The 21821-nt window shown below is 39.0% G+C and overlaps 2 protein-coding genes across 2 annotated transcripts; both read left to right on the top strand.

Moving 5' to 3' along the window:
- The first annotated feature begins 11306 nt into the window (after nucleotides 1-11306).
- Nucleotides 11307-12233, top strand: LOC122992259 (olfactory receptor 11A1-like). The gene has a single exon (XM_044366012.1). It carries the CDS (start codon nucleotides 11307-11309, stop codon nucleotides 12231-12233), a length of 927 nt encoding a protein of 308 aa, XP_044221947.1.
- An 8115-nt stretch (nucleotides 12234-20348) lies between these two features.
- LOC122992257 (olfactory receptor 6N2-like) lies at nucleotides 20349-21287 on the top strand. The gene has a single exon (XM_044366009.1). The coding sequence runs from the start codon at nucleotides 20349-20351 to the stop codon at nucleotides 21285-21287; it is 939 nt and encodes a 312-aa protein (XP_044221944.1).
- Nucleotides 21288-21821: the final 534 nt, after the last annotated feature.

The raw sequence follows: 21821 nt of genomic DNA, 5'->3' as shown, positions 1-21821 counted from the left end.
GTGCATGTGTGTGTGCCTCAGAGGAATGAATGGAAAAAGTTATTTCCAATTAGTATGATGCAATTTGTTTAGATAATGCCAACATTGTGTATACAGAAACCCAGAGCTGATGTAAGAATACTGTAATGAGTCATTAGTGTCCTTTACTATGACTTCCCTCGTGTGCCACCTCCAGTGTGATGAACAACAGGCCAGGCCTTAGGGGATGGGCCTGACTACTGCCAGACTGGAAACAGTTAATTATGACCCAATGGTCACAGTGAGCAGCCTCATGGGATGTTCTGCTTAGCAAATACCATCTACCTTTGTAATCAGAAAGAAATGATCCACCATGTTGTATTATGTCAAACTCTCCTGATGACTGTGACTCTTGGTACCAGAAAAGTTTTACTTTAATTGCCTGTGTAATAAGTAGCTAGATTAGGTGATTAGAAGTAATTATCACAATTATTATGTTAGAAGTGGTCTACAGGTCATTATCTCTGTTGTCCTTTGAGAGCAATTAAACACATTATACAACTCCAGCCTGGCATGAACCCCAACAAACATGACCTTTAGCCAGTGCACTTGAACAATAACAGTAATAATAGTAGTAAAAATAATAATAATATGAATGAATACACAATAATAAAACATGCCTTGAAACAGTTGACTGTGAGCTCCCCAGTGTTTTTCTCATAATGATCATCTTCAGTGTTCTATTACAAAGTTACACACAGCAGCTTGTGTTTATCTTGACCACATGGCTGATTAAAACACTGTAAGAAGTACAGACACCAATCAGCAAAGCTACACCAATAAACTAAATGTCAATGCCTTTATTTTGAAGGGGGAAAAAAACAACCAAAGAATCAGGCTTTTTGTGGTCACTGCTATAGTTAGTAGTCATACAACTCAGAGATATAATATAAACACTGTTGTGTGTGCTAAATCTTTTGCATGATTTGATTGTGATGATCCAGATGAAGAGAGTGAGTATGTGTATACAGACTTTTAACTATCTGGTCTTAAAGTCGTGACATATCACCCCATCAAAATACTGTTTCCAGGTCCAAGACTCATCTTTTCAACATGCTGTGTCCCTTGTTATTTAAACAGATCTGAGTTAAAAATAACGAACCAATTGTCAAACTACCACTTTCCTTGCAATGAGAAAGAGAAGAGGAAATGGATGGACTTGATAAGGTAAGTTAAAATTCTTTAACAAATGAAGAAAAACAAAGTTTTGGTGCCAGTGCTAAGGTTAGCTAGCTAAGGTTAGCACCCACTGACAAAAGCCAAACCAACCCTTTGCAGATATCATTGATAAAGGCTATGAGTTTTGTGCGTAGCTGATGCTACTTCCTACATCCTGTTCATGTTACCTGGTTACATCCTGTTCTTACCTGTCCTTACCAGTTCTCATTATGCATATACTGGTTGTGAAACTGTTAATGTTTATGTTCTCCGTGGTTAAAGAGGTCTCATTCATCTCCTCCATCTCTTAGAGTGCACAACCCTATTACTGCACACATACTACCACAGTATTATATTCTTACCATTGTATTATATTCTATTTAGGGCCTGAGCACAAAAGTGTGAGGAACCTATTATTTTTGTAAAGATTATTATTATTATTATTAGGGCCCGAGCACGAAGGTTCCAGGGGCCCAATGGTCCCTGGCAATGAAAGTGTGAGGAACCTATTGTTTTTGTAATTATTATTATTATTATTATTAGGGCCTGAGCATGAAATTGCCAAGGGCACTGAAAGGGTTCCTGGCACTGAAAGTATGAGTAACCTATTGTTTTTGTAAAGATTATTATGGCCCGAGCACAAAAATGCCAGGGGCCCAATAGTCCCTGGCACTGAAAGTGCGAGGAACCTATTGTTTTTGAAAGGATTATTATTATTATTATTATTATATATACAAGGGCCTGAGCATGAAAGTGCCAGGGGCCCAATGTACGAACCTATTGTTTTTGTAAAGATCATTAGGGCCTGAGCACGAAAGTGCGAGGAACCTATTGTTTTGATTGTTATTCCTCATCCGCACTATGGAGCCTACTGGCTTGGGTATGGCCAGCAGGCTCCATAGTGCCCCCAAACGCAGGGCATTTTGGATTTTGTGTGTCAATTTTCATTTTATGAACACGTTTGAGGCTTTTAGGATGTGCCAAAAATTAATGAAAGTTTGCACCTATGTACAAACTAGTAAGTATTGCGATTAGTATCACAATTGGGCTTGGGCGTGGCTTTTAGTATTTTTGAGGTGCTAGGGGTGCTCTATAATGAAGTTCCACTACTCTCAAAACCTGATTTGATACCATAGCCAAACCAGCGATCCTATTCAGGACACACTCCTTTATTTAAACATATTTTTTTTATAAACATTAACAATTGAACAGAAACTTTGTGTGTTTCATTATTTAAGCATACAGCCTGCATTACAGTAAGAGTCATACATTGAATATTGGCCTGTAGCAAGTAGAAAGCAAAGCAGTCCAAAAACAGACATTTCAAATCAGAGAAACTGTATGACATGTGACAAATGGCAACAAATACAGCTGTGTGATTATGTGCTCTCATTTTGGTTTGCAATCTTGTAGGTATGACTGAAACTTTAAGTGTTTCAGCTCTTTAACAAACACACTACCAATGATACACTGGTATTAGTATCATTTTCTGAATGCTGGTATTGATTTGGTATCTATGTGTCTATGGTATCCATGTATTGGTTCTTGTGACATCCCTAATTATATCCACTTTGTAATGTGGTTATCAAGTTGTTTAGGAGAATGATTCCCAAACTGGGATCCAAAGACCACCAGGAGTCCTTGAGAGGGCTGCAGAGGTTTCCAACAAAAGCACAAATAGATTAATTTCACTTATTTTACACTAATTTCCAGGGAATGTATCTTCTTAGAGGGGATTTTTTTCAGACAAAATCCTCTAAAACATGGGTCTGTGGTATATTGTGCATCCATTTTGGAGGTCTTTAACATGAAAAAGTTTGAGATTGCCTGGTTTCTCAAAATCCCAACAGTGCTGTATTTTTCTAGCTTCCATTTATGTCCGTTGCTCACTTTTTGCTCCTCTGATACAGGCAAAATTTATGTTATGTCATATTATGTCATGTCATGTCTTTCTATTTGGAATGCTCAGAATTTGTAAATCTGAACCCATGATTTTAAAGTATTTGTTTTTTAATAAATTAAATTCTGAATGAGTATTTAACAAATTTCTGCTTTGATTCTTTCATAAATTTAATAAATAAGTAAATAGTTATAATAGTATGCATATTTATAATATTTTTGTCAACAAGGGTCATTTTGGTAGAGACATTAAATATATGACAATAGAAAAGAAATAATTTTGTTTTACTTTTGTACAGCACTTTGCAGGCAGGACGTTTTACTGGTGTCATTAAGGTCTTTGATAATACGTTAGTTGCCTTCAGTCCAACATGGTGGAGGCGGAGCTCTGCTGCTGATGTTGCAATGAAATGACCAATTAGCTTTCACTTCTTATCAATGTAAGTTCTTTGATCTCCTGGAGCCATAAGTCCAACAGGAAATCAGCCATTTTGAATGTACTTCACATTTTTCTTGCAAAGTGAAGCCATTGACAGGCATTCTAATTTAACGAACTCCTCCTAGAGGTTTATCCCAAGCGACTTCAAATTTGATAAGTTATATCTAAAGACCTTTGCAATTATTACAAAGCTTTTCATATTTCATGGAACACCCTTGGCGTGGCGTGCTGGTGAATTTTGCCCAAAACATGTTTGGGGCATTAAACAGGAAGTTGTTGTAACTCCTCTTTACATTGTCTAATCTGCCCCCAAATGTCTTATGTTTGATAAGAGTCTAGGCCTGAACACATCTACATATCAATATTTAGTCATAGACATAGTGTCACCTACTGGCAACAGGAAATCAGCGTTATATGACAAACATCATCCAATTTACATGAAATTTACATGGTGTGGTCTACACATGATATACGTTCTCTTTTGCCACATAGTGGACACTGGAAGTTATAGTTATCTCCCACATGCAATGTCCAATATTCATTAAAATGTATATTCCTGTCATTTTCCTTCTAGTAAATGTATTGCTGCATTAACATTTCACTGATGTAGTATTGTCTACGGGCAATAGGAGGTGAAGCCTAAATGTATACACAATTTCCAATATGTCATCTCCAGTGCCATGTACTGCTCACAGTCAATCAATCAATCAATCAATCTTTATTTATATAGCGCCATATCACAACAGAAGTCATCTCAAGGCACTTTTCACATAGAGCAGGTCAAGACCGTACTCTTTAATTTACAGAGACCCAACAATTCCCCCATGAGCAAGCACTTGGCGACAGCGGTAAGGAAAAACTCCCCTTTAACGGGTAGAAACCTCAAGCAGACCCCGGCTCTTGGTGGGCGGCCATCTGCTTTGACCGGTTGGGTTGAGAGAGAGAAAGAGAGAGGGGAAGGGGGAGGGGGGACAGCAGAAAAACAATGACAACAACAAACAACAACAAGCACAAGCATCAACAGACAGGGAAGGATGCCATCAGGACTGTGAAGAACCGCGAAGGTTCGGCCCGGGAGTCAGGTTTTCCTGTGAGATGAGAAAGCACAAAAAACTCCGGGGAAGAAGCAAAGTTAGTGACATGCATTGCTGTTACATGAATGCATACAGATGGAGAGGAGGAGGAGGAGAGAGGAGCTCAGTGCATCATGGGAAGTCCCCCAGTAGTCTAGGCCTATAGCAGCATAACTAAGGGCTGATCCAAGGCGAGCCTGGTCGGCCCTAACTATAAGCTTTATCAAAAAGGAAAGTTTTAAGCCTACTCTTAAACATAGAGAGGGTGTCTGCACCCCGGACTGAATCCGGTAGATGGTTCCAAAGAAGAGGAGCCTGATAGCTGAAGGCTCTGCCTCCCATTCTACTTTTAAAGACTGTAGGGACCACCAGTAAGCCTGCATACTGGGAGCGCAGTGTTCTAGTGGGGTAATACGGTATTATGAGCTCTTCAAGATATGATGGTGCCTGACCATTAAGGGCTTTGTAAGTTAGGAGAAGGATTTTAAATTCTATTCTAGATTTTACAGGAAGCCAATGTAGTGAAGCTAAAATGGGAGAAATATGATCTCTTTTTCTAGTTTTAGTCAATACACGTGCAGCTGCGTTCTGGACCAGCTGGAGAGTCTTTAGAGACTTGTTAGGGCAGCCTGATAATAAGGAATTGCAATAATCCAGCCTAGAAGTAACAAATGCGTGAACTAGTTTTTCTGCATCTTTTAGGGACAGGATGTGCCTGATTTTTGAGATATTACGTAAGTGAAAAAAGGCAGTCCTTGAAATTTGATTTATGTGGGAGTTAAAGGACATATCCTGATCGAAGATAACTCCCAGATTCCTTACGGTGGTGCTGGAGGCCAGGGTAATGCCATCCAGAGCAGCTTTGTCATTAGATAATGTGTTCCTAAGGTGTTTAGGGCCAAGCACAATAACTTCAGTTTTATCTGAATTTAGTAGTAGAAAATTGCAGGTCATCCAGGTCTTTATGTCGTTAAGGCATGTTTGGAGTTTAGTTAACTGATTGGGTTCATCTGGCTTCATTGATAAATATAATTGGGTATCGTCTGCGTAACAATGAAAATTTATGGAGTGTTTCCTAATAATGTTACCTAAGGGAAGCATATATAAGGTGAATAGAATTGGTCCAAGTACAGAACCTTGTGGAACTCCGTGTCTAACTTTTGCCTTCACGGAGGATTCATCATTAACATGTACAAACTGAAATCGGTCTGATAAATAAGACTTAAACCAGCTTAATGCAGTTCCTTTAATGCCAATTAAATGTTCCAGTCTCTGCAAAAGGATTTGATGGTCAATTGTGTCAAATGCAGCACTAAGATCTAACAGGACAAGTATAGAGACAAATCCTTTGTCTGATGCAGTTAGGAGGTCATTTGTGACTTTCACCAGTGCTGTTTCTGTGCTATGATGCGCTCTAAATCCTGACTGAAAATCCTCAAATAAACTATTGTTATGTAGAAAGTCACATAACTGATTGGAGACTGCTTTCTCAAGGATCTTGGATAGAAATGGAAGGTTAGATATAGGTCTATAATTGGCTAAAACACCTGAATCCAGAGTAGGCTTTTTAAGAAGAGGTTTAATTACAGCTACTTTAAAGGACTGTGGTACATAGCCTGTTACTAAAGACAGATTGATCATATCTAGTAGAGAAGTGCTCACTAAGGGTAAGGCTTCCTTAAGCAGCCTAGTTGGGATGGGATCTAAGAGACAGGTTGATGGTTTAGCTGAACAAATCATTGAAGTTAGTTCAGACAAGTCTACTGGAGAAAAACAGTCCAAATATATGTCTGGATTTACTGCCGTTACCAAGGTTCCTGTGTTTGGGGAGAGAACGGTGCCTGTTGAGGGCAGGAGATGGTTAATTTTGTCTCTAATAGTTATAATTTTATCATTAAAGAAGCTCATAAAGTCGTTACTACTGAGAGCTATAGGAATACATGGATCAGTAGAGTTATGACTCTTTGTCAGCCTGGCCAAAGTGCTGAAAAGGAACCTAGGGCAGTTTTTATTCTCTTCTATTAATGCTGAGTAATAGGCGGCTCTGGCATTACAGAGGGCCTTCCTATATGTTTTAAGACTATCTTGCCAGACTAAGCGAGAATCTTCTACTTTGGTGGAACGCCAAATCCTTTCCAATTTTCGCGATGTTTGCTTTAATTTGCGGGTTTGGGAGTTATACCATGGAGCTAACCTCTTACGTTTTATTATCTTCTTTTTTAAGGGGGCGATGGAGTCGAGTGTTTGTCTTAGTGAGCCTGCAGCACTATCAATAAGATTATCAATTTGGGAGGGACTAAAGTTAACATAAGAGTCCTCTGTAGTATTCAGACATGGCAGTGAATTCAGTATTGACGGAATTGCTTCCTTAAATTTATCTACAACACTATCAGATAGACATCTAGTGAGGACATTTTTATCTAATGGTGTGTAATCCAGTAATAGGAATTCAAAAGTTATTAAAAAATGATCTGATAAAATAGGATTTTGTGGAAAAATTATTAAATGTTCAATTTCAATCCCATAAGTTAGAACAAGGTCTAGGGTGTGGTTAAAACGGTGAGTGGGATTATTTACACACTGAGAGAAGCCAATTGAGTCTAATAATGAGAGAAATGCAGTGCTGAGACTGTCACTATCAACGTCCACATGAATATTAAAATCACCTACTATAATTACTTTATCTGTACTAAGGACTAAATACGACAAAAACTCTGAGAATTCAGATAGGAATTCAGAGTACGGGCCAGGAGGACGGTACACTATAACAAATAGAACTGGCTGTTAAGTTTTCCAGGTTGGCTGAGAGAGACTAAGAACAAGGCTTTCGAATGAGTTATAATTAAATTTAGGTCTAGGGTTGATGATTAGGCTTGAGTTGAAAATGGCTGCAACTCCTCCTCCTCGGCCAGTGTCTCGAGGAATATGAGTATTAATATGACTGGGGGGAGTGGATTCATTAAGGCTGACATATTCTTCATGACACAGCCAGGTTTCAGTGAGACAAAATAAATCAATACGATGATCTGAAATTAAATCGTTTACTAAAACTGCTTTAGATGAAAGAGATCTAATGTTCAAGAGTCCACATTTAATTATCTTATTTTGTTGTACTATTGCAGTAGTGGTTTTAATTTTTACTAGATTTTCATGAATGGCTCTTCTTTTATATACTTTGGATTTAATTGATTTATGTGGTCGGGGGACAGACACAGTCTCTATGTGGTTTTGGGTGGGTAACTGCTCTAATGGAAGCGCAGAGAAGCGTGTAGGACTGCAGCTCTGCCTCCTGGTCTCAACTCTGGGTTGTCATGGTTTTGGTTTACTAATAAACTTGGCCATATTTCTGGATATCAGAGCAGCTCCATCCAAAGTGGGATGTATGCCGTCTCTCCTAATCAGACCAGGTCTTCCCCAGAAAGTCTGCCAATTATCTATGAAGCCCACATCGTTTGCTGGACACCACCTCGACAACCAGCGGTTGAATTGTGACATGCGGCTATACATGTCATCACTGGTCAGATTAGGCAGCGGTCCAGAGAAAATTACGGAATCCGACATTGTTTTAGCAAATGTACACACCGACTCAACATTAATTTTGGTGACTTCTGATTGGCGTAATCGGGAGTCGTTGCCGCCGACATGGATGACGATCGTACCATATTTACGCTTATTCTTAGCCAGCAGTTTTAAATTTGACTCAATGTCGCCCGCTCTGGCCCCAGGAATACATTTAACTATAGCTGCTGGTGTCGCTAACTTCACGTTTCTGACTATGGAGCTGCCAATAATCAGAGTTTGTTTCTCAGCGGGTGTGTCGCTGAGTGGGGAGAACCTGTTAGAAACATGAACTGGTTGGTGGTGAACCGTGGGCTTCTGCTTAGGGCTATGCTTCCTTCGGACAGTCACCCAGCCGCCCTGGCTTCCCGGCTGCTCGGGAGCTACCGGGGGAGTGGGAGCTACGCTAGGTCGGCCCGCACCGGATACTAGGGGCTGGCTAACTATATTAGCAGCTGATTGTTTTTCCATGGTGCGGAGCCGCGCTTCCAATTCACTAAGCCTTGCCTCCAGTGCTGCAAATAGACTACACTTATTACACTTATCACTATCACTAAAGGAGGCAGAGGAGTAACTGAACATTTGGCACACCGAGCAAGAGAGAGCAGGAGAACGAGAGGGAGAGAGAGAAGCCATCGCTAACTGCTTAGTTTGAGTTAGCTGCTAGTGCTAGCTGCAGAGCTAAAGTGACTAACAACTTGTGCGATTAGCGAGAAAAGTCGTTAAGAGAAAAGCGCTGAGAGTGCTTGTGTAAAACTAGCGAAAGTTTAAATATACAGCAGATATTAATCAACAGTAATGTGATATATCTAGGAAAATCAACTGAGATGAGAGCAGCAACAACGCTATCAGTATACACAGTCGGCAACCGGAAATGATACAATACGCTTACCGTAGCACGTCAGCCTTACCGTAGCACGTCCTGAGATATTGGGAAAAAAAGGAATTATTTTACCAATTTATGCAGTGTCCAATAATCCTCAGTATTCAGAGTGGTGTCAACCAACCTCCAGCAGTAATACCACGGCTGTTGTTCCCTCTGATGTATGAGGCGCAAGGGCCTGTTCGTCGCTGCTTGCAGCTTTAATTTATTACTATATTTTAACTTCTACACTATTTTATGTCTTAGATTCTTATTCTTACTTTTAATTGCGTGTTTCTCTTTTCTATACATATTGTTTGAGCGTTATTAGAGGAAGCCTGAGATTTAAGATTTTCATTGCCAATGAAACATCGAATCAACAAACAAAACCAAATCCAGCATTATCCTGAGAAATATGTGCGGACATACACAAAAAAGGGAAATACATAAAAATAAAAAAACACTGCGACCAGCATGTTGGAATGTGAATTGCAGCCAATGATATAACAGTCCAGTAGGGATAGCAGTGCATGAAACAGCAAACATAAGTTAAATATAAACATCAACAAATACTGTACATGAGCCCTGGAAAGATTATATCTTTGACACTATAATCAAGGTAGTTTTAAACAGTACAGTAACAACAATGCAGAACTGACCCAGTATTGAATAAGAATCTGCGTCTAGCGCCTAGCCTATAGCCTCACACAGTCAGGAAACATGCTGGCTAGGCAGATTAGGCTATCCAGCCAGCATAGCTGCTAACTAATGAGGCTAGTAGGCCCAGCTAGTTAGCTGCTAACTAGTGGTTAATAGCGAATATCCACAGGGTATTAGCATGCACCACATCATCTTGCTGTGCTTGATCAAGTTTGTTTGCTATCTACAGAACCAGGAGTAATCAACAACCTAGCCAAGCGGCCATTCTCTTGATGTTTAAAAAAGAACTCCTCCTCTCTTCGTGCATGCTTTTAGAGCCCATATACTACATTCATGGACTGCAACAGTGGTCCATCTTTTGCCTTTTTGGCCATATGGGATCAGATTACCAAGTGGTTCTGGTGTTCCTTAACATGAGAAGGGTTCAGCAGTGGCTCATATGACTGGGCTTAGATTTGAAGCATTGCAAATACCACTGCCTTTTAATCCTTCCACCAGTCAGTCAACAGCTGATCCACTGGAAAACTTGTTTTCTCATTGGGGTTACTGCTTAGTATCTCTCACCTCTTATGTCATGGTTTCATCAATGCATCTCTGATGTGATTCATGGACAGTAGGTTCTGTCCTACTATTTCAGTCATCAACATTTTGTGGTGTTCCTGAGAACCTTTCGTTTCAGACGTGTTTTTTAATCTGACGGTACCAATACAGGTGTCTACACATCCCGTGTATGAGCTTGCACTTCACACGTGCAACCCGAAGCGTATTTTTACGCTTCAAGTCTATTTTCTTTCTTTTTAAGCATATAACTATAGTGATTGTGTTGAGCTCTGAGCACTGCTAAAATGTGGATGACCTATACTCAATTCTGCGCCTGTAGACACAGATAAAGGACTGAAAGTGCTGCTGCTTTGCTAATGTGCTGCTTCCACTTTCGCAGTTCTCGTCGTCTGTACCTGAATGGCATACACTGCTGAACATGGGTTTCTCCTCCCCATACCCAAAGTGCCACCATCTCAGTTTACTTGATTGATTGATAAAATCACCATATCTTTAGTGTAGTTTGAGGAAAGATTGCATTGCACTTTGATGAAGCTTGTGCACATACAGGACTTTTGAATATTGTTCTTTGGTACTGCTTCAAGTGTTCCTTGTTACTATTTCTGGAGTCATACATCTGGCCCAACAAACAAACTTTTCTTCTATCTCAAGTAAAAAAGCACTAGGGGAAAAGAGTGGAGCAGAAAATATCAGCCCATTTCCATGGTGATGAACATTAATGTAATATGGTGTAACTGTATAATGGGGTACATGCCTGAGTAAAATAGGTCAAACAATGCCTGTGAGTTCAGGCCTGAGGTGATGAAGTTCTTTACATATTAGTAGTTCGTTTGATGGAAAGCTTAATGAGATCCTTGGAGGGTGAAGCAATCTAATAAACACCCTCCATAGACTTAAACGGTTCACTTTCTATATTTTGGAGATGAACATAAACAAGGTCGGGAACCTATGAATGAATAATACACTCCAGTACAGGTTTGATGTTAGTATTATTATTCAAATTCTTTTTAAATATGTATTCATACTAGTTATGTAATTACCCGTTTTATAACTGAACATTTAGTTTTTGACAACATTAATGGATTATGAATTAAATGTAACATATATAACTTTTGGTGGGCATGTGGACGTGCACAAATACAGATATCTTTATTTTCTGATCATGTTTACAGTATACATTCTTATAATATGCTGTAATTCCACAATTATATGCCTTATCTGGATTCACAAAAACCTTCATGAGCCTATGTACATTTTCATTGCAGCCTTGCTACTGAACTCTGTTGTTGTAAGCACTGCTATGTACCCAAAGATGTTAATTGACTTTTTATCTGAAAAACAGATTATATCTTATTCAGCCTGTCTCTTTCAATTTTTTCTATTTTACTCTTTAAGTGGTTCAGAATTCTTATTGTTGTCAGCCATGGCTTATGACAGGTATGTGTCTATATGTAAACCTTTGCATTATCCAACTATCATGAGAAAAAACACTGTCAGCATTTTCCTGATTTTAGCTTGGCTTGTGCCTGCTTCTCAGATTGCAGTGCCAGTAATACTGAGTGCTGATATGAAACTCTGTAGCCTAACTGTAAAAGGAATTTTTTGTAACAACGCCATTTACAATCTCCACTGTGTGAGTTCAAGAGCACGATCTATATTTGGTGTTGTTGCTCTGATGAACATTGCACTTTTCCCTGTGCTCTTCATACTTTTTACATACACAAAGATATTTATAATATCCTACAGAAGTTGTGGACAAGTCAGGAAAAAAGCTGCACAGACTTGTTTACCCCATCTTCTGGTTTTAATCAGCTTTGCCTGTTTGTGTGCATATGATGTCAGTATAGTTAGACTAGAATCTGATTTTACAAAAACTGCACGTTTAATAATGACATTACAATTTGTTCTTTATCATCCTCTCTTTAATCCAATTATCTATGGACTAAAAATGAAAGAAATTACTAAACACCTCAAGAGATTGTTCTGTCAATCAAAAGAGATCTAATCCATTAAAAGTGATATTACAGTAATTGTGATGTAAATGATGCTAATGTATAGTCATTTCTTTTGTGATAATGCAGAGATGTGTATATTCTGATACTTAGAGGGTATTTAATATAAGGATTTATTTCTATGCTATAAAGACCCTCTTTACAATATGTCATGAATATCTCCAGCTTTAACAGTGTAATGATCAATACTCTGCAGTTATTCAAACATATGTTTTTGTAAATGTCAACTGCAGCTTTGTTAGTCAGTCATGGGCACACTAGCTGTATGTAGAGAGAGGATGTCTCTTGAATTTCCTCTCCCATGGTTTCTCCCATTTTCCTTATGTGTAAAAGTTTGGTTGTTTTTTTTCCCTTGCCTTGTTAGAAAGGTTGGGCTGGGTTTCAAGACAGTTGCTAATGCGGCCAAATAAAGCCCAGTCATTTCTGTGATACTCAGCTATGCAGATGTGATACTGGGCTACATTGTCTATGTATTTCAGCCACTGGAATCGAGGGGAGAGAAGGGGACATGCAACAAATGTCCCCAGGATCCAAATCAGACCGGGGATTTTACAATTATACGGTATAGGTTCTCCATTAGTCACCACAACCGGACACCCGAGATATGCTTCCATTATAATCAAATCAGCTGTCTACACTGTCTGTGTAACAGCTTTACTCCCATTTTGACCCAAAGCATTTGTATTTGCCCTGAGTAAATAGGTTTTTTTCTGTTTTTTCCATTTTTCTTGTTTGGTAGGTGATTTGGACTGAGAGCAAGCAGTATTGCAATCCAGCAGTAATACTGTAGCCATGTTTCAACAGAAGGTACCACTTCCCATGATCACTGTTTGGGCTGCATAACAACTGCAATGTACCAACAACGTAATAATGACAGTAGTCTGAAATGAAAAATGGAATGAAATGAAGAATGAACAAAAAACATTAAAGGACGGGTTGACAATTTTTCAAGTCTGTCTTAAAGCAATAGTCAGGTGCACAAATGAACATTGAAACAGGTTTTTCTTGCCATACTCATTCCTCCTGTTCATACTGATAATGCATTACAATGCATTTACAATGTAAGTGATGGGGGCCAAAATCCACAAGCCTCCTTCTGTGCAAAAATATATTTAAAGGTTTATCTGGAGCTAATATGAGCTTTAGCTATCCAAATGGGTCAAATCAAGTAGATATCTTTAAATATTACAGTCTTTTGAGTTCCAAAGTCCCTCTTTTTGTTACTATACTTCAACCGCAGCTCAACAGGAAACCCTGTCCAAAGAAACACAGAGGAAATTTGAAGACTGTAAATGTGTCAGATATCCACTTGATATGACTAACTCAGACTGCTGAAATGTCATATAAGCCTCAGATCAACTTTTAATTGCAATGCATTTTTTGCACAAAATGACTGTGTGGACACACTGTGGATTTTGGCCTCCATCACTCACATTGAAAGCACATTTGAAGGGGATCTTTTAATATCCAGTATGAGCAGGAGGAATGATTACAGCGAGGAAAACTTCTTTCAGTGTTCATATGGGCACCTGATGTTGTTGTTTTAAGGCAGACTTGAAAAATTGTGAACCTATCCTTTACATTCATATTCTGGGGGTTAAAAAGCATATATATAGCTAAAGCTCAAAGGTTGAAAGTGCTACATCTTTCAAAAGATGGACATCTTCAGAAGGGGAGGAAGGAAGGGAGAGGGACAGGCTGTCTTACGCCTTATTCAGACCAAATCAGGCATTGCAGTGCACCTCCGCACAACCCTGTGGAGGGACGCACTTGCGGAGATGCCCTCTGCAACGCTAGATTTGGGTAGGGGGTGTGGGCATGTTTATTTGTAACCACTGTGAAACAATCAGAAAATAGCGTTTTATTCCTCTTATTCACTGGCTTTCACACTACCAATTCATTCTCTCTCTCACTGCTGCTCTCTCGCTAATGTCACAAATGTCTGAATCAGTCGGACCGGACTTTACCCTGCCAACTTCCTAGTACAAAGTCTGAGTAATGTCTGATTGAACCCATGTGAGAATAAAGCAGTTAATTCTCCAGTGAATTCAAATCGAGTGATTTGGCATGTTGATGACGTTTCTATCATGCGACTGGCTCTGGATAAACACAGCAGGCCAGCAAAGCTTCATTGTTTTGACTGGGCCTGAATGCTTCATTGTGAAGTTAGTACCAATGGGATAGATGACTTCCTCTGATTTCTTGTAAAATCTGTTTTATTTCTGGTGAAAAGCTTAAATGCTGAATTACAACCACAGTGTACTTTTTGCTGCCTCCTGCACGCACTACTGAGGCACCACCCCTTGCCTAAAGCAAACAGAGTATTTCCAGCAGGTGAGAATGCATCTGACAATCTCCTGTTGTGTGCTATATTTTCATCATACCGAGGCGCATGTTTTGGCAATGTGTGTGCTTGTCAGAAGCTCTGTCATAAATTGACATTTTTATCCAGTTTATAAGTCATGTCTTATGCTACACTTTTAGATCCTGGTTGTTTTTATTTATGTTTTAACAAGGTGAAAGATTTTAGTCATCAAGCATTTGTATTTTAAGTTGTATGTTTCCTGGTCCGGACAGCCTGCCAAAGCTAGCACAACCCCGTCACCTCTGCTAAAACCATATCATGGCTTTGGGCTCCAGGTTAGAGGCCCGGCATCTAAGTGCTTGTGACCTCCTTGACCACATCCACAATCAATTGCTCCACTCATCTCCCCATCCGTCAGCTGTGCCCACCTGGCTGATAAGATAGCAGAGCTGGAAGGAGGAATATGCCAGATCCAGGAGGCTGAGAAGGTCATGGACACCATCACTTTTGGCCCAACATTCATTAACTCTTAACATAAGGGAATTTAACTCTTGTCACTAGAGGGCAGTATTGTTACATGTAGTACAAAGGTAATCAAATCAAAGTCCAATATCTCTTTAGTAGATAGTCACACAACTGTGAAAGGTATACCATTCTTCTTGTATTTACATGACAAATAACATATAACTTGCAAAATGATTAGACATTGAATTTACATGAATTTCAGGTTTGGCTCAGATATGCAGAGAGGCTTCACAAAAGTCCTCAGGAATGTGGGTTAGAATTTATGGCTTTGGTGAGATAAGAAAGTCTATGTTCCATCCAAGGTGAAAGTTGTTTTTCTCTGGTCCAAGTGGCCTTAAGGTCAGTTTATGCTTTTAATTCAGGCCATAATTCAAATTGTTGATAAAGATGGTTCCTTAGGAGGTCTTTCTGAGTCTGTTGAGCATCACTGATCAACCCCCACTTTGAGTAGAGGGTTACAAAGGTTAGCTCTGCAGGCCGAGGGTCCACTCTTATCAACTTTGGAATCCAGGCAAGTCTTTCTCTTCTTCGTAGGAATCAAAGATTAGTTAACACAATTAAAGAACAAGCAGTTGTCCTTCTACAAACATGATGAATTCACTTGGCATGACAAAAATCTTCTTTTTTTGCTCTGTTTTGTTTACCACTCTTTCCATGTGCTTGAGTTCAAGATGGGTTGGGTAATGTGAACTACACTTCCTTACCTAGACACAGGGGGTGGCTCATTTTACCCACTGGCTACTGATATCCTACTGTGTCTGTTTCTTGTTTTGAGACTGCACTGCAGAGACTGTGGTGCATGAATGATTCTGATTCACTAACATAAGCACAGTGGTAAGAACAAAATTGTGCACATATCATGAATCTGATCTCTCTCTGATCTCATCTGATCTATAATTTTCTATGTACATATAGTGAATGAGGCCCAATGTGTACAGGAGTGATCTCAGGAGCAGGAATGAAGCGGACATGCCTGTGCTTTATGAGCCTCTCAACGGCTGAGATGCTCTAAACCCCCCTTCTACAATCTACCCCAGGGTTTGAATTATTTTTAAGGAATTTTCTTACTAATATTGAAGCTTATTCAGCGAAGTTTCAGGAGCAGGACCACACCTCAATTACGTCACTTCCAGCATTCCTATAAATACCACCTAACCCTCTCCTCCTCTTCCGCTCTCGTATTCTGCACTTCACATGCATGCAGTCTCAGTCTAGCTTCTCAGAAACAAGCTCAAGCTACCACCAGATATTAGCTGTTTTGTCTTAGATTTCTTGACAAACTGTACTCCACACCTAATTGCATGATTGCATTATCAAAACCTTGGACAAACACCGGGATTTGATTTTAAAAAGTCAACTCACCATGGAAGTAGTACCTTATTATCCCACTAGAACACTGCGCTCCCAGAATACAGGCTTACTTGTGGTTCCAACAGTCTCCAAAAGTAGAATGGGAGGCAGAGCCTTCTCCCATGATGCACTGAGCTCCTCTCTCCTCCTCCTCCTCTCCATCTGTATGCATTCATTTACTATTAATACTTGTTACTAACCTCACTTTTTCCCTGGAGTTTTTTGTGCTTTCTCATCTTGCAGGACACCCCAAGACCCAGGCTGAGCCTTCGTGGTCCTGTTGATGTCCTTCTCCGGCCATTGCTGCTATTGTTGCCAGTCACTTTTCTTATTTCTTATTATTGTTGTTATTTTGCTTCTCTGTGTCCCCCCCCCCCCTTTCTTTCTCTCTCAACCCAACCAGTCAAAGCAGATGGCCACCCACCAACAGCTGGGTTCTGCTTGAGGTTTCTTCCTGTTAAAGGGGAATTTTCCTTTCCGCTCTCTCCAAGTGCTTGCTCATGGGGGAATTGTTGGGTAAATTAAAGGGTACGGTCTAGACCTGCTCTATGTGAAAAGTGCCCTGTGATGACTTTTGTTGTGATTTGGCGCTATGCAAATAAAATTGAATTGAACTGAATGGATCATGAACTGCAGATCAACACATCCCATTCGGATGAAGATTTGTTTGAAACTGGTTCTTCTCCAGCCACCATATAACAGTTAGACCAAAGTTTAGTGTCACAGTGGAGCCACTGCACTCAGTGGTGCACAGACCGGCCTCATGGGCACCTCCACTCATGCTCCCCTATGCTGGTTGAAGAATGGGATACCATCCCACAGCAGTGTGTGACCAGGATGAGGAGGAGGTGCCAGGCTGTTGTGGCTGTGTATGGTTCTTCCACACGCTACTGAGGCTCCTGTTTGTTAAATGAATAAACTGTTAAATTGCCAGTATGTCTTGTTTCTTCAAACTTCAATCAGCCAATCCAGCAAACACCAAACAAGAGTCAATGGCAGAATAAGCTGTTTGGCATTGGCAGAGAAGAATTGGCATATTTTTCATGGGCGCAACTGACAGACTCAGCTCTGCTGCTCATCCCACAAATGCATGTTCCTTACAAATGTGGCACCATTTAAAAGGGAAATAAACAGGCTTTCCAGCAGTATAAGATTTATTGCCAAGAAGCATTGTTACAACAAAGGAATAATCTACCATACACAAATTTCCTTACTTTTTGTACTATGTTTACTATAACGTCACTTTAGTAACATCCATCCACCTCTAACATCACTTAGTAACATTTAGATACTGACACCAGGTTGCCAGTTACTAATAAAACTAATCTAACATCTCTTTAATAATATCCATAGCTACTGGCACCAGGTAGCCAGTTATTAATTAATGTCACCTCAGTAAGGTCTATTGTTACGTGCATTGGGTTGCTAGTTACTATACAAATTATATAATACAATGCGCTCAACCCACAATCGAAAAAGCCGGGTGCTGAATCCTTAAGATGTTAAAATTGAATAAAGAGTGGAATTAGGCCAGCACACCTAGTCAACTGATTTTAATTTTAATTGCCACGCGGACGTTTCGGGCCAGGTGCCCTTCCTCAGTGTGTATACTGGCAATCAACACAATCCACAACAGGTGGACTAAATTATAGACATCCACACCTGACACAACAAATTCATCCCGGCAGAGGGAGCTACACATTTGAATCATCATAATCAAAAAATAATAAATTGAAAGAAATTGAAAAAATATTAAATTGAAAAAAATGACTTATGTCCAGTTCAAGACAAACAAAAAACAAAAGAACAAATCTCAATCATGTGCCACATTACAGAGAACTATGTACGAATCACATGAAGAAAATATCCTGAGTCCATTAAAGGAATCTCCCATTCAATCCATTAAGAGCAAAGAGCAACTCAGAGAGCACGTTCGACATGTCTCCCTCTACAAAAGAGCCATGTATTAGCAGACACCTCTCCCCAATAATAATAATAATAATAATAATAATAATAATAATAATAAAGCTAATCAAAAAAATATTAATAAATATGATCCAAAAAAAAAAGTAATTCATATTGTGATTATATGTGTGATTCATATGTGTAGTTCCCTCTGCCGGGATGAACTTGTTGTGTCAGTTGTGGATGTTTATAATTAAGTCCACCTGTTGTGGATTGTCTTGATTGCCAGTATACATGCTGAGGAAGGGCACCTGGCCCAAAACATCCACGTGGCAATTAAAATTAAAATCAGTTGACTAGGTGTGCTGTTCTAATTCCACTCTTAATTCAATAGTTATTATACAACTAATCTAAAGTCACTTCAGTAACGTCCGCTATTAGACGTGCAAGGTTGCCAAATACTATTACAACTAATCTAACATCACATCAGTAACGTTTATCATTATGTGCACTGGGTTACAGGTTAATAATACAACTAATCAAATGTCACTTCAGTAACCACACCATCTGCTCCAGATATTGCATTCCTCATGTTGCTTGTAATTTAGAAGTCATGTTCTCACTTGCATTCTTCAATTTTCTCATATGCTCTGAATTCACCATCTCAACTCTTCACTGCAACCCAAGCTGCTTTTCAGGTTTATCTTATTTCTCAGATGACACCATCTGTCTCTCTCTCTCTCTCAACCCAACCACTCAAGGCAGATGGCTGCCCACCTAGAGCCTGGTGCTGTTCGAGGTTTCTTCCCGTTTAAGGGGAGTTTTTCCTTGCTGTTGTCGCCAAATGCTTGCTCATGGGGGAATGTTGGGTCTCTGTCAATTAGGAGTATGGTCTTGACCTGCTCTACATGTAACGCGTCATGAGATAACTTAGTAGTGATTTGGTGCAATTTAAATAAAATTGACTTGACCACCTCAAACAAACTAAAACCAATCAATCCAGTCAGCCATACCCAATTTTACTTCAAAGTTCCATTTCTGCTGAGTTCTTCTGATACCAACACAAAATACTTGCAATTTCCGAATCCCAGAGTTTATCATTGACAGATCCTCTCTTCATCTTGAATCTGGACAAGTGGCTACTCATTTCTGGCTCCACCAGCATTTCCACATTTCGCTGTCACTCCTTCAGGATCAGAGCCGCCACTTCAGCCTCCCATAATGGCATTCCAAAGCACTTCATACAACTCATGGGCTCTTGTATCATTGCTACACTCATTCAGATCTCAAAGATCTCAGATCTGCTCAATTTTATCTTAGGTAACTGGAGGTTTTGGGGGGTCCGTTGTTGCCTGGATGCTACGGTGGATTCTCCATAAGCTCCCCCACAATGCAGTCAGCAAGCAGAAGAACCATGTACATCAATTGTTTTTCTTAATATCTTAAATCTTATCTTCTTAATAAATCTTCTTAATAATCCCGTTAAGACAGCGAGCATGCCAAAACCCAAGCGTAAAAGCATTACAGAGCGTTACTGAGATTAGTAATGTAATTACAGAATTTCAAAATGTAATCTTACACTACATGTTACTGAAAAAAGTAATTACATTACTGTTATGTGTTACAGTGGAGCATTTTTGTCTTTTTTTTGGATAGATGATAGTAGAGAGAACACACAGGAAACAAGGGGGGAGAGAGGGATATGACATGCAACAAAGGTCTCCGGGTGGAATCACATCAGGTACATTGCGGTTATGTGGTATGCGCATCAGGGCTCAGGAAGCCCTGCGAGTTTAATGAGATCCATGGAGAGTGAAGCAATCTGATAAAAAAAAACATTTCACAGACTCAAACGGTTCACTTTCTAAATTCTGGAGATGAGCACACTCTAAGTGTGTTTCAAAGTCAAGTATCTGTGGAGACTCTCCAGTGCAGGTGAAATATTTCACTGACAGTTCTATTCTCAGTTAATACCTTATCTAAAAATCTGTCTCTTTTATTTGTATAGTTTTTGACAACCTTAATGGATGATGAATTAAATGTAACATATATAACTCTTGGTGGGCATGTAGAAGTGGACAAATACAGATATGTTTATTTTTTGATTATTTTTACTGTATATATTCTAATAATCTGTAGTAATTCCACCATTGTGTATCTTATCTGGACACAGCAAAACCTTCATGAGCCTATGTACATTTTTATTGCAGCTTTGTTAGTCAACTCTGTTCTTTTGAGCACTGCTATCTACCCAAAGCTTTTGATTGACTTTTTGTCTGAAAAACAGATAATATCTTATTCAGCCTGTCTCTTCCAATTTCATATGTTTTACTCTTTAGGCGGTTCAGAATTTTTACTGTTGTCAGCTATGGCCTATGACAGGTATGTGTCTATATGCAAACCTCTGCAATATCCAATTATCATGAGAAAATCTACTGTCAGTATTTTCTTGGTTTTAGCTTGGCTTCTGCCTGCCTCTCAGGTTGCAGTGCCAGTTGGATTGAGTGCCAATAAAAAACTGTGTAGCTTTACTTTGAAAGCAATTTTTTGTAATAATACAGTTTACAAACTTCGATGTGTGGTCTCAAGAGCACAAATTATACACGATATGGTAATTTTGCTTAATGTTGCACTTCTCCCTGTGCTCTTCATACTTTTTACATACACAAGGATATTTATTATATCCTATCGAAGTGGTAGAGAAGTCAGGAAAAAAGCTGCACAGACCTGTTTACCCCATCTGATTGTTTTAATTAACTTCTCCTGTTTATGTGCATATGATGTCATTACAATTCAGCTGGAATCAGATTTTCCAAAAACTGTACGTTTAATAATGACATTACAAATAGTAATGTATCATCCTCTCTTTAATCCAATAATGTATGGACTAAAAATGAAAGAAATTTCTAAAGAACTCAAGAAGTTGTTCTGTCAAGCCAAAGATCTGATATATGAACACTGAAAACAAATGTACAAACAAATGACATTTCTTCTGTAATAATAATAATAATGTAGGATAGTTCAAATTTGATTATTTTTTCTAAGACAAATGCGCTCAATAGACTATAATGAACTTCAACAGTTTAATGACTGATCAATGTTCTGACATCATTAAAAAATCCAACACATTTTTGTTCTACCATGTGATCAAGTTTCCTTTTAATTTTGTGTTTAAAGGCACAACCCATAATCCTTATGTAGACAACTAAATCTAAATTATGAGTATTTTCTGACATTGTTGCTTATGGAATTGGAATTAATTGGAATTGGAAGGTGTGTCCAAACTTTTAACGGCTATATACATGCAAATATACCTAAAATAGATATGATCCAAAACACAGCTCTTAAATTAATAACAGAAAAAAGACCCTTGTAAAGATATGGTTTTATGTTATTCTTATTAACATCATATATGGATGTCATATGTGAATGTCTGGTTTATTGATTACATTTATAATAGCCATAAACTGAAGGTGAACATTTTAAATGTTGAAAA

The sequence above is a fragment of the Thunnus albacares genome, chromosome 11 (genome assembly GCF_914725855.1).
Source record: "Thunnus albacares chromosome 11, fThuAlb1.1, whole genome shotgun sequence".
Taxonomy (NCBI): domain Eukaryota; kingdom Metazoa; phylum Chordata; class Actinopteri; order Scombriformes; family Scombridae; genus Thunnus; species Thunnus albacares.
The sequence above is the reverse complement of the archived record's forward strand: the minus strand, read 5'-3'. Positions and strand labels throughout refer to the sequence as shown.

Bases quoted from the DNA above. Each gene is read 5' to 3' on its own strand.
- LOC122992259 (XM_044366012.1), top strand. From the start codon at position 11,307: ATGGATTATGAATTAAATGTAACATATATAACTTTTGGTGGGCATGTG.
- LOC122992257 (XM_044366009.1), top strand. From the start codon at position 20,349: ATGGATGATGAATTAAATGTAACATATATAACTCTTGGTGGGCATGTA.